Here is a 21,106-nt window from a genome sequence, read left to right as displayed (position 1 = left end):
TTAATCTACTTCAAGCCTTGGGAGACTTTTCGAGCGGGCAGAACTGCGACTTCTTCAGTTTGAAAGGACAGAAGTGGCTATTCTCGAGGATTTAACAAGCTGGAACTATGCTATAAAATTTGTTGAGGTTTTCATATTTGTGAAAACTCAAGCTGTGTTTGTTTTGGCTTTTGCTGAACCAAATTTGTAACGAGAGGGATCTCGCTTTCAGAGGACTTATTTTCTAAGTCTGAACTTTGGAATTCTGATCTAGAGCTGTTTTCCTGTTTGTATTTTTTGATTGATTGATGAAAAGAATGTGTCCCTTTTCTTTCTTGCCTGTTTCTGTTTTTATAAGAGACCCTCCTTTTGAAGGTGGTTTTAAATTTTAATAATGGGCGGCAAAAGATTTCTCAAAAAACGTAAAGCAGGAAAGATTTTTATCAATTATGGCAGATAGACTCCCAGTGGTCATTTCCTATAGCGATCCCTTCCCTGGTTTCCTGGCTGACGGTTTTTTTTTTATTTTAATGCCACCGTCTGTGTGAGCTGATCCTATGGCGGTTTTGATTTTTCTTTTGTATTTTCTGAACAACTCCCTGTCTCTTGCTCTTGAAAACGTGATTTGCGAAATCTTTTTAGAAGACGGTGTGTTGCTTTGGAGCAAAAAGTCTCTGATCATAGACGCCCCTTTGATTTTTCTTTCTCGGCAGTGTTTTCAGAAACGTCCCTTCTCACATAAAAACTCTAGTTGGATTTGCTGACTTTCCAGAGAGGTGAGGTAGCCACGTGAATGTGTCTTTAGTCTCTTGGGCTTGAGTTTAAACAATATTTTGTGGGCTGATTTTCAAAGGCCCAATATGACAGCTTTGGGTCTTTTTGGGACTGGATAAGTATTTCACCACGGGCCTATTTCTGGATCTCTTTGGTGTGTCGAATTTAGGCCCAAACACTAACATAGGGGAGTTTTTATGTTTAAAATCAAATGAAAATATAGATTACATGTTTCATGTTTTGCTTTTTTAGGTTTTTGTGGGTTTTAGTTTTGAGGGCATTTGAGTATTTTTAAGTGAGTTTTTGGCTATTTTTGAAAGTTTTTATAAAAACTGACATTTATGAAAGTATGAGATAAATTTTGACTATTTTTGATAAAAACTCGCTGCTTTGCAACAGTTCAATTCTCCCAAACCCACTGATTCTAAAAACTGACATTTATGAAAGTATGAGATAAATTTTGACTATTTTTGATAAAAACTCGCTGCTTTGCAACAGTTCAATTCTCCCAAACCCACTGATTCAATCCAATTCAATTTTAATTGAAATACTAGTAAGTACACCCCTATCAATGAGTACGAGTTTGTAATGACCTTATAATTGGGGGGGTTTACTGTAGTTGATCTGGATAACTTTACCTTCTCCCACGAGCAAAGACGCAAAGCTCGGAGACTAGTTCTATGCCAAAACCTCACGTCACGCCTGGTAATGGTATCTCATCAACTTGGACGACTCGTGCCCACCACCTCGTGATTGCATTCATTTCTACAATAAATTAAATTTCTCTCCAGATTTTCTTCTTTGTTTTTTCCTTTATATGTGCATTGCATGCACTGTTCCCCCTAAAAAAACAAAAAAAAAAAGGCGCTTGCTCTTGAAGACCCAGTTGAGCCAGTGCTTTCCTTTGGCAGATAGACTAGCCTTTTTCAACTCTTTAAGCTCTGTTCTATCTGGGTTTTTGCTAAAATGGAGGTGGGTCTTGTTGGGTTGCTCAGAACAGCTTGGATTGCAGCGATACTGCCTCTACTCATAGCTTCTGTACCTTCTTCTAGGCTGAGCTCATTTCATGGAGCTGTTTTGGAATTTGCCAAGAGAGGGAAGATCATGAAATCTTCTTCTCAGGTTAGTGATTGATTGCTTAACATGATTGATTGATTGATTGATTGTGATTGTCTTTTTAAGTATATGGTCTGTTTGGTTGGGGAGAAAGTGGAAGAAAATAAATAAGTTTAACGGTTTAAATTTTAAATTGTGATGGGTTTTGGAGGATGTAAACTCTTAACTAAGTGAATTTTGTACCGGGCTGAGTAGAAGTGAGGAGGCTTCCCCACGTTTACTTTTCATTTCCAACATTTTCTCCATAACAAACAGAGATTTTCTGAATTTGGAATATTTCCTTGGTTGATAGCATGACCTATGAGTTTGAATGTTTCATGTTCTTGCCTATATAGTTTTCAAAAAATTGCAGCAATGGAATCTTCTCTATTTAGTTTTGTTCTTTAGTTCCTTGCATGATCAATTTTCCCATTTTCAAACTTCAGAAATTTTCCTGTTCTTGTATTGTAGAAGTTCACAGTTCCTCAAAAGTTCTTCTGCCATTTCTATCTGGTGGCTGTAGTGTGGACAGCCCTACTCCTTGTTACAACTGGGATGTATGCGTATAAAACAGTGCCATTGGTTTATCCTACATTTCCCAGCCAATTGACTGGAGGTTCACACATCTTTTCATGGCATAAGTCTCATTCGATTCCTATAAGTTATAGATATGGCGTTTGGCGTTCTGTCTTTCTGCTTTTATTGATGGAAGTTCAAGTCTTGAGGCGCCTCTTTGAGACAATATATGTATTCAACTATAGCTCCTCTGCTCGGATGCACATTTTCGGATATCTGACTGGACTCTTGTAAGTTATTTCAGAAACCCTTGTCCTTTCAATTTTTTGCTATGATAGTTGGCTTTGTGCAATACATATATTGATTTGCAGCATGCATCTTTTCAACTGCTTTCAAGATGTCATTAATTTACGGCATCTTTAATGGTATTGTTGTTAATACAAGTTGAGATACCCCTTCCAAATTATACCTGTTCGCTGTGAAAACCAAATCTCAAATGATAAAGCATAAGAAAGCTGGCTGAAATTCATATTTTCTATAACTGCTACTGTGTTTTCCATAGGTTAAGCCTGGTTAAAACATCTCCAACTTTTTTCTTTCTTGCAAGATGTACTCTCTTCTAGATAATAGATATTGTTTTAATAATTGTAAAATTTAGGAGTCATATATTTATGGGAACTCATAACTGACTAACCTTTTTGTTCTCGAATGGGAAATGTTTTGCAGATGTCAATTTCCCATGTTCTTTCACGTTTACTGTATACATGATAGATGTTCTACTGATTTATGTTATTTTCTGATGTTAGCTTCTACACAGCAGCACCGTTGTCACTTTGCTGCAATAATGCTCTGGAGGTGTATAAATTTTCATTGAATGCAGTGGCTGAGTTCATTGTCAAAGGCAAGACTACTATGCAACACATGGAATTTGATTGGTTGGAATTTGTGAGTTCTCTTTTGAGGCTTCGTTGGCTCCAATGGACTGGTGCAGTTATATTCTTTTGGGGCTGGATCCATCAGCGCAATTGCCATGCAATTCTTGTATGTTTCATCACACACACATACTCTCTCTTCTGCTGTTCGAGTAAACATATATTCTATGCCCTAAGAAATCATACTAAGTTGTTTAAATTTGAAGAAATATATAAAACAAAATGGAATAACCTGACATCCACGAGGTGCTGCAGAAATATATACTGAACTGAATCATTTCATACAGCTGATTAGAGGAATTTAAATCTGTTGTTTCTTATTTCAATCCTCTTTGCATTCACTTTTATGCTGTCCACTGACTTATGAATATATTTAACAGGGCTCATTACGGGAACACAGTGGACAAAATGATGAATATGTGATTCCTCATGGTGATTGGTTTGAAGTCGTTTCATCTCCACACTATCTGGCTGAGATAGTAAGTCTCATGCTTCCCTTCACTGCCTGCCTCAGGAGTATTCTTTTGTCATGATTAACTTTGAACTTCTTCCTGAGTCTTGATTTATATGGTTAATTGCTTTTCTGGTGATGATGAAGGTTATATATACTGGCCTTGTGGTTGCTAGTGGAGGAACAGACCCCACAATCTGGTTACTTTTTGGATTTGTGGTACGATTTTTTTTTGTACTGAAAATATAATGTACATAAACATGCATACAGAAGAGTGCTCGCGTGCATACACGCACAAGAGACCGATGTCCTCTATAGTGACTTTACTCTTTCATTGGGGTATCTTTCAGGTGTCAAACTTGGTATTTGCAGCAGCGGAAACACATAGGTGGTACCTCAAGAAGTTCAAGAATTATCCCAGTAATCGGCTTGCCATTATTCCATTTGTATACTAAGTGCAAACATATAATAGCTTGTGCAAAGGTAAGTGATCGTAAAGCTTTGTTATACACACTTGAACAATCACTATGGTAGCTTCTTTTCTGCCCACAACAAGCCGATGGAAAGATTGAAAACTTTGATGCCCTTCCCAAACTTTTTTTCTTGTTTAACAGAAAGAAGGGTTGGATAGGAGAGCCTCTGACAAGTCTCCAATGTACAACTCTGTGGATGTTGACATACAAGCAAGTACATTGTAACTTGATACTCCGTACAATTTCATCTAAAGAAGCATGTAGCAACAAATAGGTATGCAATCTGTAATTGGTACACCAAACTATACATATGATTAACTTTAATGATCATTCTATTAAATATTAATACCAAACAAATACAACAGCCTTCATTTTATTTAGACTTTTCTTTGCAAGGCCTAATGCAAAGATGTACAAAATTATGGAGTTTTCGAACTAACCGATACAATGAGCATTGTTGGAGGACATAAAGCTCAGTTTATTGCAAGTGAAATTTCATAAGGGTTTCTGTTTTGCTTCCCTTTTTGTTACCCTTTGAAGAACATGTGGAAGCAGTGACTTGGAGGGTTTCGAATTATGCAGTTTATGCATAAACATCTACTCCCCAAGATAAGGAAGGTAGAGTGGTCCTGAATTTCTTGTCTATAGTATTGATCAGCTCTATGTCCTCTTTCTCCAGCTTGAAGTTAAGGACTTCCAAATTCTCTTTCAACCTCTCAACTTTTGAGGACTTTGGAATCACTGGTGTGCCCCTCTCAATGTTCCACCTCAGAGCAATCTGGGCCACACTCTTTTGGTACTTTTTAGCCAGACCCTGACAAAGTAAGAGAAATAGGTGAACAAATATTTTATGAATGCCTAACGTTCTCGTGCCAGAATGAGAATCTGGATCGCACGAGAACCTGGATCACACGTTCATCTGATTGCATGATCAGTCGTTCGTATCTGTAGAAAGAGTATACTTACAATGAGAACTGGATCTTCCAGAGGTGAAATGGAACCAAATGCTTTGACATTAGCCGTAGCACCTCCTAGAGGGGTGTGGGCCATAGGTACAACTCCATGTTTCTTACAGAATCTGACGAGAGATTCACGCTGGAAATAAGGGTGAGTTTCAAATTGGCTCACTTGAGGCTTGATTTTGGCGTAAGATAAGCAATCTCTGGTCAGAAAGAGCTCGTAGTTGCTGCATATAATATCATCATTTTTCTGTTAGGACACGAGACCAATTGAAAAAAAATTTCCTCATCAAAACAAAAAAAAACATTGACATAAAAGAGCCGATGATCATTTGATTCAATGACATTCACCTGAGACCAATGCTACGAACTAGGCCGAGGGAGACGGTCTTTTCCATGTCGTGCCATGTAGTTTCCAGGGAGACTGTAACGTCTATGTCCAACACCTTATTCTCGTCCAAAAGACTAGCAGTTGTACCAACTCCTGTGAGCACACAAGCAATGGATCAAATACCAATTCGTTGCAATCTAGATGAAACATACCATTTATCGGTTTTAAACACATGTCATGTTTTAATTGGATTATCCTAACACAATCACGAAAGAAAACGAGAGAGAGAGAGAGAGAGAGAGAGAGAGAGAGAGAGAGAGAGAGGTACCGCTATGCTTGGTGGCTAATGGGTAGTGAACAAGGTAGAGATCCAGATAATCTAACTGAAGCTTCTTCAGGCTATTTTTGCAGGCCTCAACCACATGCCCATGGTCTGAATTCCAAACCTGCAATTATATACACATGAACATAACCAGATAAGGTCTAATAATAATACTACTCTTAAAATTAAGCAACTTCATTAGATTGGCAATTAGACTACTGGCCTTGGAGGTGATGAAAAGTTCCTCCCTCTTGACAAGCCCACTCTGAATTGCTTCTGCAATTGCGTTCCCAACGTCTATCTCAGTCTTGTAATGAGCTGCAGCATATATATTCAGAAGTTAACAAATAAAAGTGACAATATTTTTAAATTATAAAACAAAAAGAACAAAATTTATATTAGTTTTGGTCGGGATTTTCCTATATCCTATGTGAAGCAAACATTTGACTGGTCCAAAAACATAGGAACGATCGCATGCCACTCATTTCTTTTCCTTCCCTCATCAAACTGCACCTTTGTTATTCTAATTTGGCATGTTGTCGGTGGTGCACTTTTTTTTTTGTCCGGCCAAACAACGGTATGGTACCATGTAAGTTTAGTCAGTTGTCCAGAGTAGCGAGCTTTAGAATGATTTAGACTATCGGTTTTTTTTTTTTTTTTTTTTTTTTGTGTTTGAATTTAAACTATCATTTGTAAAATAAATAAATATATAATATATAATATATAATATAAAAAATAAAAAAACTTGTTTTTTACAACTCAACAACGCTATTATTACAGTAAGAAGAAAAAAATTTGTTTTTTATTTGTCTTTATTCACAAGATATTGGAATATTAATGTAAAGATGAAGAAAAGATGGTCAATCTTGGAAAGAAAATAAGAAGAAGGTGAGGGGATGGAAGGGTTCATACCAGCAGCATCAAAATGGCGATATCCGAGCTTGATTGCGTTTAAGATGGCACTTCTGAGCTCTTCTTTCTCCAGACGCCAGAGGCCGAGACCGATGACGGGCATCTCGAAGCCATTGTTGAGAGTTATGGTGGACATATTTTCTCACTCTCCAAACACAAACCGACTTCTGCAGTCTTTTTCTTCTCTCTCTCTCTCTCTCTTCTCTCTCGTGTATGAGTATTTGCAGTGTTCTCTCTCGTGTTGTGAGTACTCAAACCTCGTGCCCCTTGTGACCTTATATAGCTGCATGGGCATGAAATAATTAAGGAAGCAGGCAAATTTAAATAAATAAAATGCAATAAACTAAAATAAAAAGAAACTTTATGTTGGAAAAGGTGATTGGGTCCACATGAATAATGAAATGAACAGTGATTTTTTTTAAATTTTAGTCCGGATGTTATGGGTCTTTATAATCTTTCGGGCTGACGTTGCGGTATCTTATTGCTCGTTTGATAATATTTTTGTTTTTTTTTAAAAAAAAATTTGGAAAACTGAAAGCTATTTGGAATTATTTGTTTTTGGTTTTTGGTTTTCATTTTAGGTAATATTCTGTGCACACATTCTCTCCCTCATCCATCCTCCTTCCCCTTTCCTCCAATCATCTATGCCTTCCATTTCATCCAATCGTTCTCTCTCTCCTTTGTCGTATATGTATTTTCTCTCTATCTTTTATTTATTGCCCAAAAGAAAAAACACTGAAAACAAGGAATGAAAGTGTAACCAATCAGGTTGTAACAGTCTAGGTTGGCGTGTTGAGTTCCACATGGGTAAACTAATTCGGGGTTCAGAAGTAGTTGCAGAGAGCCTTAGTGACCAGTTTCTTTTAGGGTATAGCGACGAGGCGGCTTGCGGCTCCTGGGTCGTGACACAGGTCTTTTATAAAAAAAATATAAATGAGAATCAAATGTAATTTTGCAATACCCAATGAGATAAGGTAAGCAAATTATGATGTTTTTGAGAGCGGGAAGAATCAAACCTAGGATCTTATGTGACTACAAAATTCATAATTCATTACTCTAATAATGAATTATGATGTATTAATCTCAATTTGTAAGAAGAGCGACTCTATCCATTATTGTATATATAATATCTTCAGGCAAAGTTCTTCTACGAAAAGGTTTTTTTTTTATCACCTTTGTGTACAAATTATATTTATATTTCGTCACCAATTAGGTTAAGTGATGTTGAGATACATAACACATAGTTGTATGAAATTAATATAAAATAAAATAAAAATCTTTCACTGCCAGTTCGGTATCAATACCATAATTATACACGAACTCACCATATTGCATTAGGCATGTGACAAGAGACATAACACAGAACATAATTGTCATGTAATCGACTTATAACCGACTATAACCAACTATAACCGACTATAGAAAATGAAAAATTCTCCATGCCGACATCGTTATCAACACCACAATCATATATGGAACTGAACCATACTCTGCCACACACATGAATGAGATAAAAGACAAAGCGTTTTAAATATATACCATCCTCCTTCCTTTCTACCCACACAAATATCAATCCCATAACCTATAAGACGTCAAGTACACTCCAACCACGCCTTGGAAAATATTGTCTGTACCCTCTAATCTCTTCTAGCGGGCTTGTGAACGAAAGGGGATTAGGGCATACAGGTGTCAGGTGAAAACCTAGCTCATCCTAGTTTTGTTGCTTCTTGGGCCTTCCTAGCTGAGAGTTACCCTGGCCTAAAGCCAGTACAAAAATACGGCTGCGAAAAGTCCCAAAACGCTGGCTAAAATAAGCCCAAGTTTTGACAAGCTTCTATCATTTATCCCCTGCACAATCTTTGTCCTCTTTTAACCAACCATTTCTAGGCCTTGGTGGCCTTGTATTGACCTAGTGGTCCTTATTAATCACACAATCTTTTTTTTCTTTTTCTTTTTTGGGCATACAATCAGGGCTGGTGAAATTGTATCTCTTTGTTTTTTTTCCGATCGACAGGTAGGCATGTGGCTTGGTCAATTGAAAATCGACAGGCATGTGCAACCCTAATTAGAACAGTGACGTAAGTTACGTGAACGGTGGAAAGACCCCCCTTGACAGAGAAATATGGAGAATCTGTTTACTGTTTTATTGGTTTGGAAAAACCGTTGCTATTACAAAAGCAACAATCAGAAGGTTTGGGGAAGCATTTTCCAATATCTACAGGGTATATTCTAATTTCTATCAACAACATGCTTTGAAAGGTTTAGATTTATTCAAATACGAGCCACAAGTTTCAAGAACTTCACCGTTATTCTCAGGGGTGTCATGGTAATTTATCGCTTGGTACGATAACACAACTCAAATTTGACATAAAGTTAATTAATGAGTTATAGGGTTAATCGTTATTCAACACGGATACGAAGATAGCACGAACACTAAACGAATGAGATTATCGATAAGCATGAAGAAACGAAACTTTGACAGATTAAAGAGAATGATTAATTAATCTTTTCAACTTCTTAATAGGTGTTGTATTGTATTAGCCGCTGCATAATTATAGGCTCAGTTTTGAGTCTACCATTCCAAGCCATGTACATGGATTTACTCAGTTTCCATTTTTTTTTAATTGGGTTAATAGTTTCTTATTATCATATCATGTCAAAATAAATCAACAAAATCAAATTTTGCTCTTATTAAAGGCCTTAAAATAATTATAAATAAAAAATTGTGTTAATGGATTTACTTTGTTTCCACTTTTAGTTCTCTTGATAAGAAGAACGTGGATCACTATCTGATTTAAATTCTATGCGTTTACGAAGAATAATTAAACGACTTAGAGTATTGATATTAATCTGAAAGAAAAAGAACATCATCAAGTAGAAGGAAGCAGCTGCATGCAGAAAGGAGGAGTTCGAAATGAATATTCTGACCGGTATACCAAGGGACTCAAGGATTCACAGAGCTCTAATGGAAGGATGAAACCTGGGATCTGAGAGCATCTGGTATTTGATTAGAGAGGTTGAAGGTGCTTCCTTTGCGTTCAAAAGCAAAGTAGATGTTTGGTAACCATTTCGCTTTTCTTTGTTAGAGAGATAAGGAAAATATATTATAAAAAGGAGAATAGTTACAAAACGAGCCAAAAGATTAGCCTTTCTTGATAACTTTCTTGATAACTTGTATGTCTTGTAGGCCACAATTACTCTCAATTAGAACTAAGAAAAATGGTAACGAGACTTGCTTTAAAGTGAGTCCCTACTTGGACTTGCTGCCAACTGATGATCTTAGCGAAAGGATTAATGTTAAGCTTGGCCCATTTTATACATTAAATATGAGATTACATTAAGTCCATATAGGGACTCTCCTTTGATCAAGCCTCGTTAGCATTTTTATTCTGACTAATTTCCAAATTTGCATGCCACACTTTCTCGTATGGAATTTGCGTCTTGTGGCCCAAATAATCATGCCTTCTCCCATGGTTACTATTTATAGGCTCCTAATTTACCAACTACCTAATCAAGGTTAGTCGACCTGAACGTAATCTACACTAAAATATAAGGGTGAGCATCACATACGTTCATTTGACAGCATAGAGCACCCCGATCAGGTTTGAAAATAAAAATGTTAACGTACTTTCGGTTTAGTGTAGTACATTAAAAACATTTAAACCAATGCACATAAAAAACAATTATCATATTATAAATCATTTGATATGCTCGCAACTTTCACAATCAATTTTTGGGATCTTGGTAACATCATGTGATGACCAATCCATAAGTAGGAAGAGTTTCCATTTCACTGGCTACACCTCATAGGTTGTCCGAAGCTAATCAACGGCCTCGAACTAGATGGTTAATTTGGGCCTAAACTACAAAACGGTTTCAAGGCCCATTGGGCTTGGACTCGTTGAGCTAGGTATGACATGTGGGCATAATAGGATGACCACATAAGCCTAAGAGGCCCAACATGAACCCCATGGCCGGTTCTACTACCTAGAGGGAGACTTTGGACTCCTTATTTTAGGGCTATAAATATGCACTTTGTCTCTTTAGAAGAGTTAGGGTTTTGAGCTAGGGAGTGAGAGCATATCAAGCTCCTCCTTAGCTTGCGTCATATCTTCCTCCTTGCCTTGGTATGGAGAAATTATAGGTCACCTCTCGTGGTGATTCCTTCGTAAACCAAAGAAGGCCTATCCTACAAGGTGATCAACTCAAGAATGTTTAGAGTAGAACAATCTAAACTACGACTAAAAGATACTTGGGGTTAGTTTTTTGTTTAAACTCAAAGATTCAATCTTTGCTTCCGTTGCCTAGAACCATATGTAATCTCACATTTGTGGTTCAATGAAACTAAAGTTTTAATATTTCCTTCACCCTAATCGTAAAACCCTAGGTCGAGTTTAGTTAGTATTCAAGCCTAATCAAGTCCTAAGTGCCCTAGAGTAAGTTTAGGGTTAGGGTTCGAGACTTGGAAAGGATTTTAGAATAAGTTCGAAAAATGTTCGCGGTTAGGGTTTCTGGTTCGGAACATGAAATTAGGGTTTGGAGGCTAAAAACCATTTGTGGAACACTAAAATAATTTTTAAAATGTTTTTGTTTATTTTAAAATAATTTTCTAGGATTTTAAATAATTGAAACTGTTTAAATCATTTTGGAAATTAAAGATTAATTTTTAAAGTCTATAAAATAATTAAATATAATTAATTACTATTTATTAATTTTTAAAGATTGAAATTAATTAAAATATTTAAATACTAATTATTCACTCAATAAACACTAATTAAAATCTAATTAATAATTGAATTAATTAAATAAGACCAAGATTTTACTTAATTATAAAACTTAAACTAAGTAAACTAATTAGGAAATTATAAGACTATTTAACTAAATTCGAAATGATTAAATTAATTCATTAAAACTACTTAATTAGCATTTTTTGTATTATATATGTATGTATGTATTTTTCAAAAATGCTTCCATTTCCCGTACAAGTACGGTGAAATACATATTTTTTAAAATCAAATATACAATACATGTACATACGTATTCTTCATGTTTGATACACGCAATTTTTACAAAATTTTCAATAATACATATAAAATTCATGTATTGTAAATAAGTTATATTAAAACATTATATAGTGACAGAACTTTACATTTGTACTTTTCACAAATTTTGTGGAATAAAACATGTATGTATTTTATTCATACTTTTTCCTTTTCATATTTTACTAACAATGAATTAAACCAAACAATAATTCTAAATTAAAAAAAACTCATAATTAAACTAACTAAACTAGAATTAAATTAATTAAAACTAACTAATTGAAATTAAATAACACTAGAGAGAGATTACCTTAAGTAGGAGTGAGAGGCTCTCAAGTTGAAGAAATCAGTGAGCAAGTTAAAATAAAAGTTGTGGGGGGTATATTTATACGCACAAGGGGAGTAATGATTTGAATAATAAAAAATTCGGTTGAAACAAGGGCTCAGATCGAGTGTAAAGGGCGGTGCCATCTGGGCCATCGGAGAGCCAACGGCTGTATTGCGCCAAAAGGATGAAAATGACATGTCGTCTATCTGCTACACGCAGCACGCATTGAACGGCCCAAATCGAGACAACGGAAGATGATCAACAGTTGAGAACGTGGGCGCACAATGATAGCGTACGCAACTGTCGACGGGTCGACACGCGGATATTGCTCTGGGTCGGGTCTGCCAATTGTAAAGCGGGTAAATTGCTGAATACTGAATTATTATGTTTGTCAAAATTTCCACCCTAAATTAATTTTTCAGCCAATTTAGCCTTTGTATTAAATTTATTTCCCAATTTCACCTATGTCGTTAATTTTTTCACAATTTCATCTAAATACCGGTCAAATATAAGGATAAATTTGACATTTTACAAGATTTTTTTTTTTTTTAGAATATTGAACAAGATATTGAGGTAAAATAGGAACAAAAATTAATTTGATTATAACAAAATACAATGATTATGCATGTCTTTCAACAGAATAAGTGGGGGAAAACAACATAACCCCGAGTATCATAACTTGCGAAGATCTATCCCAGCCTTTTTGGCAACGGCATCAATTTCGTTTTTCTCTATCGTTTTCAATGCTTTAGTTGACAAGCGCAGTTTAAGAAAGCGCTTCCTAGCCTCCCACCAAACCCTCTTGTATTGTAGGTTCACAAACTGAAACTTTTTGGTCTTGTGAGTTGAGAAGGAAATCTTGTTTGCCTTATTTGATTTCTTCCCAGTGGAAGGACAAATTCTACTGGCAACAATAGGCTAAAGGGTAGGAGGGGAAGAGGAGAAGATGGACTTGGGCAGCTGAGACGACATGTTGTTAAGGCCTAAAAAATTCAGGGTTGGGCTCAAATAAATTCCCGGCCCAATGCAATGCCTTATTAAGAAAAGACCCGATTTGGAGCACGCGAAAGTTCATCATTCATGCTTGCACAAGTCATGATCCACATGTCATGCCAAATAAATATGCAATCTGTCATGCTAAGAGTTGAAATAAGCACTAGCTTTATGAGCCCAAGCTAATTATCCCGTCAAGCGTCATATCCCTCTTCAAAGCGACAAAATTCAAGCACGCCAAGCGACATGCAATGCCAAGCGAAAAATTATTATTATTACACCTAGCCACGCTACAAGTTTGAGTGGGCCCAAGCCACGCAAAATGGTTGGGGCTTGTTGAGTGGGTTGTGATATGAATGGTAACGAGCTTTCATGAGGCCCATTAATGAGCCGAAAAATGAAAGTTTTGGACTGCTTGGGAGCCCTAAAATTCAAGCGCATTTCTTGAGCCCAAATATGTGGGTAAGCATAAATGAGAGAAATAGCCCAATACTTTAGGAAAAATTAGCCCATCATCTCAATAAAATAGCCTTATCACTTTAGGAAATTAGCCCATTCCCTTATGGGTTAACTAGGGCTGGCAATGGGTCGTGTCGTGTCGGGTTCGTGTCGTGTCGGGATAATAAACGTGTCAAGAATGCTCAACCCGAACCCAACCCATTTAATAAACGTGTCGTGTCGGGTTCGGGTCATCTTTTATCGTGCGGGTTTCGAGTCGTGTAACGGGTTCATAAAAAATAACATGCATGTTACAAAACTCACAACCGAAAAAATTTTAATTAAAAAAAAACAGAGAGAGTAGAGAAAATATAAGGAAAAGAAAGAAAGAAAAAAGATAGAGAGAGGAGAGAAGAGAGAAGGAAAAGAAAGAAAAAAATAGAGAGAGAGAGAGAGAGAGAGAAGATTGAAGGAAAGAAAGAAAGAAAAAAGAGAGATGAGAGAAAACTAAAGAGAAGGAAAAAAAAAGGAGAGAAGAGGAAAGGAAAAGAGAGGAAAAAAAAAAAAGAGGAGAAGAAAGAAGGAAAAAAAAGAAAAAAAAAAAGGAGAAGAGAGACGGAAAAGCAAGGAAAACTCAAAAGAAAAGAAACATTATAAATATCAAAAGGCATACCATAAAATCACAAAGTTGGTTATAACATGGTGGATAAGATGTTTGAGAAAATGAGGATGGGAGGGGTTCGAAACCCCTTGTGTGTGTGTTGAAGTCTCCATTTGTCTTTATTTTTTAGCGGCTTAGCGGGTTGTACACGGGTTGACACGACCCGTGACACGACCCGTTTAATAAACGGGTTAGATAGGTATTATAGCGGGTTAGCGGGTTGACCCGAAACTCACCCGTTTATTAAACGGGTCAGAACGGGTTGACCCGAAATTGACCTGTTTTTTTATGTGAATTGCTGGGAGGCTCCAGCACGTGGGCAAAACAAACCTCAAGGCAGATCGCTCAAAAAACCAAAGGATATTGGCTCTCGCAAGAGAAAAGGCAGCCTTCAAACCAGCCAAAGTTACCTGTCTCCTTCCTTTACCAGATCTTGCCATGAAATTGTGGAGGGAATGAGGAGAGATGATAGCCAAAGATAAGAAATAACCACTAGAATGGCTACGGGAAGACTTCTAAATTCTTAAAAATCTTGTCTCTATGTACTGAGCAGAGGAGAATTTCACAAAATTGGATGGATCAAGGGAGAGAAGAGAAATGAAAGGGGAGACTTGGCAAAATTGGAGATAACACATTAGGGTTTCTTGGGAAGGAGGAGCTTCCAGCTGTTATAAAAGGAGGTACCTCTTACCCATTAAACTTAACCAGAGTAGTCGAGCAAGCTTATTCTCTTAATGCTAGAAACATCAAACCCAAGTGCCTCGCCTTCTATCTCCTTCTTTTTTATCCTAGGCAACATTCATCTGCAGAGCAAACTTTATCTCTCACCTCTAAAACCTCTGCAATTTCGAGCATCATCCTTCCATCTCTCCCCATTTTCCCTTTTGGTAAACAATTCTAAAGCTTGACAGAGTTTTCGTCAAGCTGCCGGAAACTACTCAACACACCCAATATACCCCCATCTCTCTCTCTCTTCAACAAATCTTCTTAGAATCCCTTCCATTTCCTTAGAACCTCTATTTCTCATAGGAACTCACATCTCGCTCTCTCTCTCTTTAATGCTAAACTCATGATTGCTTTGCTTCCATGCCATAACTCACTCATGCCAAGCTAATAATTTATCTGTAAGCGACTATTAGTTTTGCTAGTGAAAGTAACCAAGGTGCTTCTTAAGGCTCAGCTACCCTTTAGAAGCATTCTTGGGGTCTAATTCTTGAACTCAGATTCAGGGAAAATTTTCACACTTTTGGCTCTTTACAGTAGCCCAGGCTCGCAGTAACTGCAGGAACAAAAAAGCCCATACACATGTCGTAGGAGATTTTGATGCCACCTAGCTGACTGATAAGAAAAATATAAAAAAATCAAATAAAGAAAAAGAAAACCTCCCACCAATTTCTTCTCCCCCATTTCCCAACCACCACCTACAAACCACTCCCTCCTCCTCCCACACTACACCTGTAGAAACCAGAACCCCCTTCACCCCCTCCCCCGATTGTGTTGAAATAATTAAAAGTTCTAATTAGTTATTTCCATATGGTAATTAAAAGTCGAAATAATTTATGATGCCTTTTTCTACCAAATTAACATAGTATACATTAAAGTATACCAGCAGATAAGTGTTTATAGCTTTACCCAGAATCAGCACACCTTCCCCCGATTTCTTCTCCCTCATTCAGATTTCTTCTGCCCTCATTTCCTAACCACCACTCACAGACCCATCCTCAACCTGCAGAAAAAAAAAAAAAAAAAAAAGGACATTTTGGAAAAGGCCAAAGGAAAGAGAAATATTTTTCAAAGAGGCCAAAATGGACAAAAATGCTTTATTTCTTTCTCATTCAAGCTCTTTGAAGAACCATAGGAAAAAAAATTAATTTTTAATTCAACAGTGAAGCATATGCCTAATATGGTATTTTTTTTTAACAGAGATTTGAATGGAAATTGTAAAAAACTAACGACATGGGTGAAATTGGCAAATAAATTTAATACAATGGCTAAATTGGCTAAAAATAATTAAGGGTGGAGATTTCGACAAGCGTGATAGTTTTGGGAGTATTCGGCAGTTCAACCTTTAGGCTATCTCCAGTCATGGGCTAAAAAAAAATTTGCCAAATTTGGAGGGCCACATTTGGCCATTTAGCCCTCCAACCAAGCCAATTGTAGGTCAGCTTTGGCCTAAGCCAAACATCTCGTGCAATTGCATATCCAACAGTCAATATTAAATGCTCGTTGACTTCATTGATAATGTCAACTAGTCGTTATGATTTTTTTTTAAATAGTCATTTTGAATGTTATCAATGTATACGTGTTATATATAGAGTCTTGTATCATAGTTTTTCTCAAAATAATAAAATATGAAAAGCCCTAAAATAAAACCCTGCATGGCTGGAGATAAAAAAATTTAACTCTGTACTATTCTTTAAAAAATTAATATTTTAGACGACTAAATTTATAACCCGACCTACATTTAGCCCATAACTTGGGATGGCCTTATAAAGCAGTTGGACTATTCCTTTCGACGACTTTGGCTTGCGGAAGCACGAGAAACACAACCACTGGGGAGAGAAGAGAGACCAGAGATCCAAAATTCTGAGATCCAGACGACGTCGTCCCAGATCCACGCTCCATAATGTCATCTTCAACCTTCAGCGGTGATGAAACGGCGCCGTTCTTCGGCTTCCTCGGCGCTGCTGCAGCCCTCGTCTTCTCCTGTAAGCAAACGCTAACCTCAAACTCCTTTTTTTGTCTCTATGTTTTTTGCTTTCTGCGATGTGTTTGGTTCCCGAGAAAGTTTAGATCTACTTTGGATTTGATCAATATCTGTTTCATTGGGTTGTCAATTGAACTTCGTTTCTATAATAACAAGCAATTAAGTGAAGTTGTAGTTGTGATTAACTTGGGTTTTCTCGGTTGAATTTTGGGTTATTTATCATATGGGACCCTGAAAAACAAATCTTTTGCTGGAAATAAGCTAAATTTGGTTATTATTCTACTAGTTGGTTATGATGAGGCCATCATAGTATTTTAATCTTCGTTGTTTATCGACTTCTGTGGTCTGCTGATAGGATTTCTAGAGTTGTTAACATGGTTCTCTATTAAATTTTGAATCTTTATTGCTAATAATCATAAACCCAATGACTCAAAAAAGGCTAATTGATCTATCTGGCTTGGTTTACAGTTAGTATTAGTGATTCTTGTAAAAATTGTTAGATGCCCGTTGAAGGTTTATTGTACTTGATGTGAGGGTTTAATTGGTTTGTTTAGGTATGGGAGCTGCCTATGGAACGGCAAAGAGTGGTGTTGGTGTGGCATCTATGGGGGTGATGAGGCCTGAGCTGGTGATGAAGTCCATTGTTCCTGTTGTTATGGCTGGAGTTTTGGGTATTTATGGCCTTATTATTGCTGTTATCATTAGTACTGGAATTAACCCTAAGGCCAAGTCATACTATCTTTTTGATGGTTATGCACATCTCTCTTCTGGTCTTGCTTGTGGTCTCGCTGGGCTCTCTGCTGGAATGGCAATTGGTATAGTTGGTGATGCTGGTGTAAGGTATGATTTTATGTTCTTTTGAGCGCATAGGCATGCACATAATTGTTTCATGTTGTCTGCTGCTGTTTTGGTATGTTTGTTGTATGGTAACGTGTATGATAAAAAAATGTCATTGAAGTGGATGCTATACGAGTCAGTACTCCTTTTCTTTCTCTTTTAGATTAGTTCTGTCTTTCTTATCAAAGGCAGGATCCAAAACCGTAGAAACTGAGATCCATTCACAACATATGTAGGGCAGCCATATTTGTCCTTGAACATTCTTTTGAGTAGTAAACAAAATTGATCTAATTGCAGAAATGGAAATACTGGTCTTTCTCTCTCCGCTTCTTTTAAATGTTTCTTACAGAAACTGCTTATTACAGAGTTTGGCCGTCAGCTATTCTTATTGACTGTCATTTCGAACTGAAATACTTCACCTCTCAATCTAAATCCCAAATTATTGATATGCAAGCCAGAATTTTCTAACAAGACTGAAATCAAGGGAAAACCAATTGGTGTGATAGAGGATCAGCAAAACCATTGTAAATTAGAAAATCCAAAGGAAGATATATCTGCTAGTTTTTATTGCAATATGAAAAGTTAAATTCCTAGACAAGGATAGTAAGTTAAAGCCATTGGTCTGATAGATTCAAGAACTAAAATTAAAGATAAAGGTATTGGTCTGGCAATGGATAGTGAAAACATTATAAACTATGCAAGGGCCAAGAAATCTTTAAATGTTTGTGGCAGTGTGAAAGTTATAGTCCATGGCAAGGGTAGTTTTCCCCGTTGCCCTGCAAATGAGACAATTGTCAATGTCTGTTTGTCATGAAAAACAAAAAAATCATTCTCAGGAACAACTATTGAAAGTGGTTTTAATTTAGAGCTTGCAATTAGTTTGGTGTTTGGCTGTAGCCTATAACTATAATCCACACTGGCCTGATTATTATCCTAATGTCTCAATTGTAGTGGTCGCATTTAAAATGAAAATGTCAGTTGCAGGACCCTTTAATGGTAGTTTACTTTAGAGCTTAGAATTACTATTATTTGGTTAGACAACCAGCATGTTGTTTGACTATAATTTGGCAGCATGGGTCAAAAGGAGTAAAGATGAAAGATTGCCCAGCAAGTTTTCATGGGTTATGTCAGGCTCGTGTTTGTCGCTTGAGAGGGGAAACATTTTAATAATTAGAAGTCATTATCTTGTTGTGCTTGATAGATATTCCCATAATTTCTCCATTGGATGCTCTCTACATGATTTGAGATTGATAATGCTCCATGGTCTCTACATCGTATCGGCCTAATTTCAATGAAGTTGTGCACCTCTGGAATAACTGAGCCTCTTTTGCAGAGCTAATGCACAGCAGCCAAAACTCTTTGTTGGGATGATCCTCATTCTCATCTTTGCTGAAGCACTGGCCCTCTATGGCCTCATTGTCGGCATCATCTTGTCTTCCCGATCAGGCCAATCCAGAGCAGACTAAACCATGCAGTCTAATATTCTTTATTGCTTATTAATGGCACTTGAAAGGGAAAACTTTTGGCTGATCTCTGGTTGGTCGTTGGGCCGTGCTTGCTGGTTCGTACAGATTATGTTTGTGAAAGTAACGACTGTGCCTTGTAGTAGTAGGATTGAGTTTATCAACAGAATAAAATCTTTCTAAGCAGGTTTTTAAATACGTTTATGTATTCTTCCACCAGAACTATGAACTGCTATATTTTTTATGATTCTAAATCTAGTGCATGTATGATCTTATTCATCCACCAATTATCCATAGGAGGCTGGTTGTGGTACATCTCAATTACTTGTTAGTCATAATGCGTTCATCGAATCATTGCAAAAAGAAAAACAAAATAAACAAAAATAAACAAGAGATTATAGTGACGGTTAAAGGAAATAAACCTTTTATTATAACTTCTTGTTTTTCTGTTGTTTTTTCCTCCTTTTTATTTTGTTGGAGTTGCTTTATTCTTTTGATATTATTCAATCATGAGGACAGCAATGAAATTGTCTTGAAATTGAAAGTATAGCAAAAACCTATTACAAAGAAAAATTTAAAAGATATCAGTTGGCGTTCATAAGGGTTGTGGAAATTTGGTACAAACATGTAGTAATTGATTGGAACAAAATAGTTGGCCTTCGTAAGGGTTTTAGAACGGTTCTAAAACAAAGCTAGTAATTGTTGGAACCTACAAGACCATATTTGAGTAAAATAACTTCTTTGATGGTTGAGTCGTAGTTGGGCTTGTAGAATGCAATTTGGGACATCTCATGTTGAGTAGTAAAGGTGAATCTTATAATGGGTTTACGGGGACAAGGTGTGTGAATGTGAAGGTGAAATGTCCCACATTGAAAAGTTAAAGGATCTAGTCAGGATTTATAAGGTGTTGGGCTACTCCCCCTATTGCCAATTGGTTTTAAAGTAGAACCTCAACTTTCTTCATGGTATCAGAGCAGGTTAGCCCACGTAAAAGTCCAACGATCACACGTGCTCTACGTTTTCCAATATCTATTGTCTACGTATTAAGCTTGAAAATTCACCATTCCTAACCCAAAAGCTGGCCTAAAGGTACCAAATGTATGTGAAGCTCTTGCAAAGTTTGGCTGGTAAATGGTTAGGTCGATGTGTGAGGCCTTTCCTAACTTGAAGTTTGGGTACTCTTTAGTACATAATACATCTCATGCATCTTAAAAAGGGCACAGCCTGTGATCTTTTTTGTAACTCCCCCATCCATCAGAAGGGGTTCAATTATTTTCTGCATGACTAGGCAGGCAGGCCCCCCTCCTGGGCTTGTAGCAGTTGAGTACATGAGTTGATTGGGTTTGACTTGTCTTCCTGCATAGGAAAATGGGAGCTTATGTAATTGTTTTGAAGTCCAATTATGGCTCATGCAACTATTAATAAATACTTTTTCTTTACTATAACTGATTTTGAAAATTAATTTACACAAATATTCATCGAGTGTTTGAGGTTTTAAATTTTTATCTGCATAAACGAATAGAAGAGTTCAATCAACTGAACTATATTCACCGACATATTTATTATACTTTAAATTCATACACGACACACCAACTTTTTTAAAATAAAAATGTATATATATAACTTTTCGTCATCACTTATTGGAAAATTGACAATTTTGTCAAGGTGAGATGTGATGCATGTGAAGATATGTACTTATTAGAGATAACAATTTGAATGCACCATCGAATCATGAGGTAGTGGGTAAGTAATTAATAAAATAAATCGTGGGGTTTCTTGACCTGAAAAAATTAGGTCATTGTTGGACAAAGCAAGTAATTGTTGGAAATTGGAACCCACAGAGACGACCATGAACACATCCAGTAGAATCCTCTCGTCACCTCCTGACAAATTGCA

General features: G+C 36.7%; 4 protein-coding genes across 5 annotated transcripts; 2 read left to right on the top strand and 2 right to left on the bottom strand.

Moving 5' to 3' along the window:
* Positions 1,357 to 4,562, top strand: LOC18766685 (polyprenol reductase 2). 2 transcript variants are annotated; one of them, XM_007200320.2, is made up of 7 exons: positions 1,382 to 1,875; positions 2,320 to 2,654; positions 3,171 to 3,405; positions 3,677 to 3,775; positions 3,895 to 3,966; positions 4,098 to 4,230; positions 4,362 to 4,562. In XM_007200320.2, the coding sequence occupies exons 1-6, from the start codon at positions 1,720 to 1,722 to the stop codon at positions 4,200 to 4,202; spliced, it is 1,002 nt and encodes a 333-aa protein (XP_007200382.1). In that variant the 5' UTR covers positions 1,382 to 1,719; the 3' UTR covers positions 4,203 to 4,230; positions 4,362 to 4,562. The 2 variants fall into 2 exon arrangements, with proteins under 2 accessions (XP_020425781.1, XP_007200382.1); XM_020570192.1 differs by lacking the exon at positions 4,362 to 4,562 and having other exon boundaries at positions 1,357 to 1,875; positions 4,098 to 4,322.
* LOC18768305 (NADP-dependent D-sorbitol-6-phosphate dehydrogenase) lies at positions 4,535 to 7,007 on the bottom strand. Its single transcript, XM_007200397.2, has 6 exons — positions 6,745 to 7,007; positions 6,056 to 6,150; positions 5,839 to 5,956; positions 5,531 to 5,663; positions 5,187 to 5,406; positions 4,535 to 5,034 (listed from the first exon to the last, which is right to left on the bottom strand). Exons 1-6 carry the CDS (start codon positions 6,878 to 6,880, stop codon positions 4,804 to 4,806), a joined length of 933 nt encoding a protein of 310 aa, XP_007200459.1. The 5' UTR covers positions 6,881 to 7,007; the 3' UTR covers positions 4,535 to 4,803.
* Positions 12,784 to 15,079, bottom strand: LOC18766617 (50S ribosomal protein L28, chloroplastic). Its single transcript, XM_020571007.1, has 2 exons — positions 15,032 to 15,079; positions 12,784 to 13,029 (listed from the first exon to the last, which is right to left on the bottom strand). The coding sequence occupies exons 1-2, from the start codon at positions 15,077 to 15,079 to the stop codon at positions 12,784 to 12,786; spliced, it is 294 nt and encodes a 97-aa protein (XP_020426596.1).
* LOC18768326 (V-type proton ATPase 16 kDa proteolipid subunit) lies at positions 16,693 to 19,523 on the top strand. Its single transcript, XM_007200325.2, has 3 exons — positions 16,693 to 16,911; positions 17,465 to 17,750; positions 19,081 to 19,523. Exons 1-3 carry the CDS (start codon positions 16,830 to 16,832, stop codon positions 19,211 to 19,213), a joined length of 501 nt encoding a protein of 166 aa, XP_007200387.1. The 5' UTR covers positions 16,693 to 16,829; the 3' UTR covers positions 19,214 to 19,523.

Source organism: Prunus persica, chromosome G8, assembly GCF_000346465.2.
Source record: "Prunus persica cultivar Lovell chromosome G8, Prunus_persica_NCBIv2, whole genome shotgun sequence".
Classification (NCBI taxonomy): domain Eukaryota; kingdom Viridiplantae; phylum Streptophyta; class Magnoliopsida; order Rosales; family Rosaceae; genus Prunus; species Prunus persica.
This window is presented reverse-complemented; position numbering and strand designations above follow the sequence as displayed.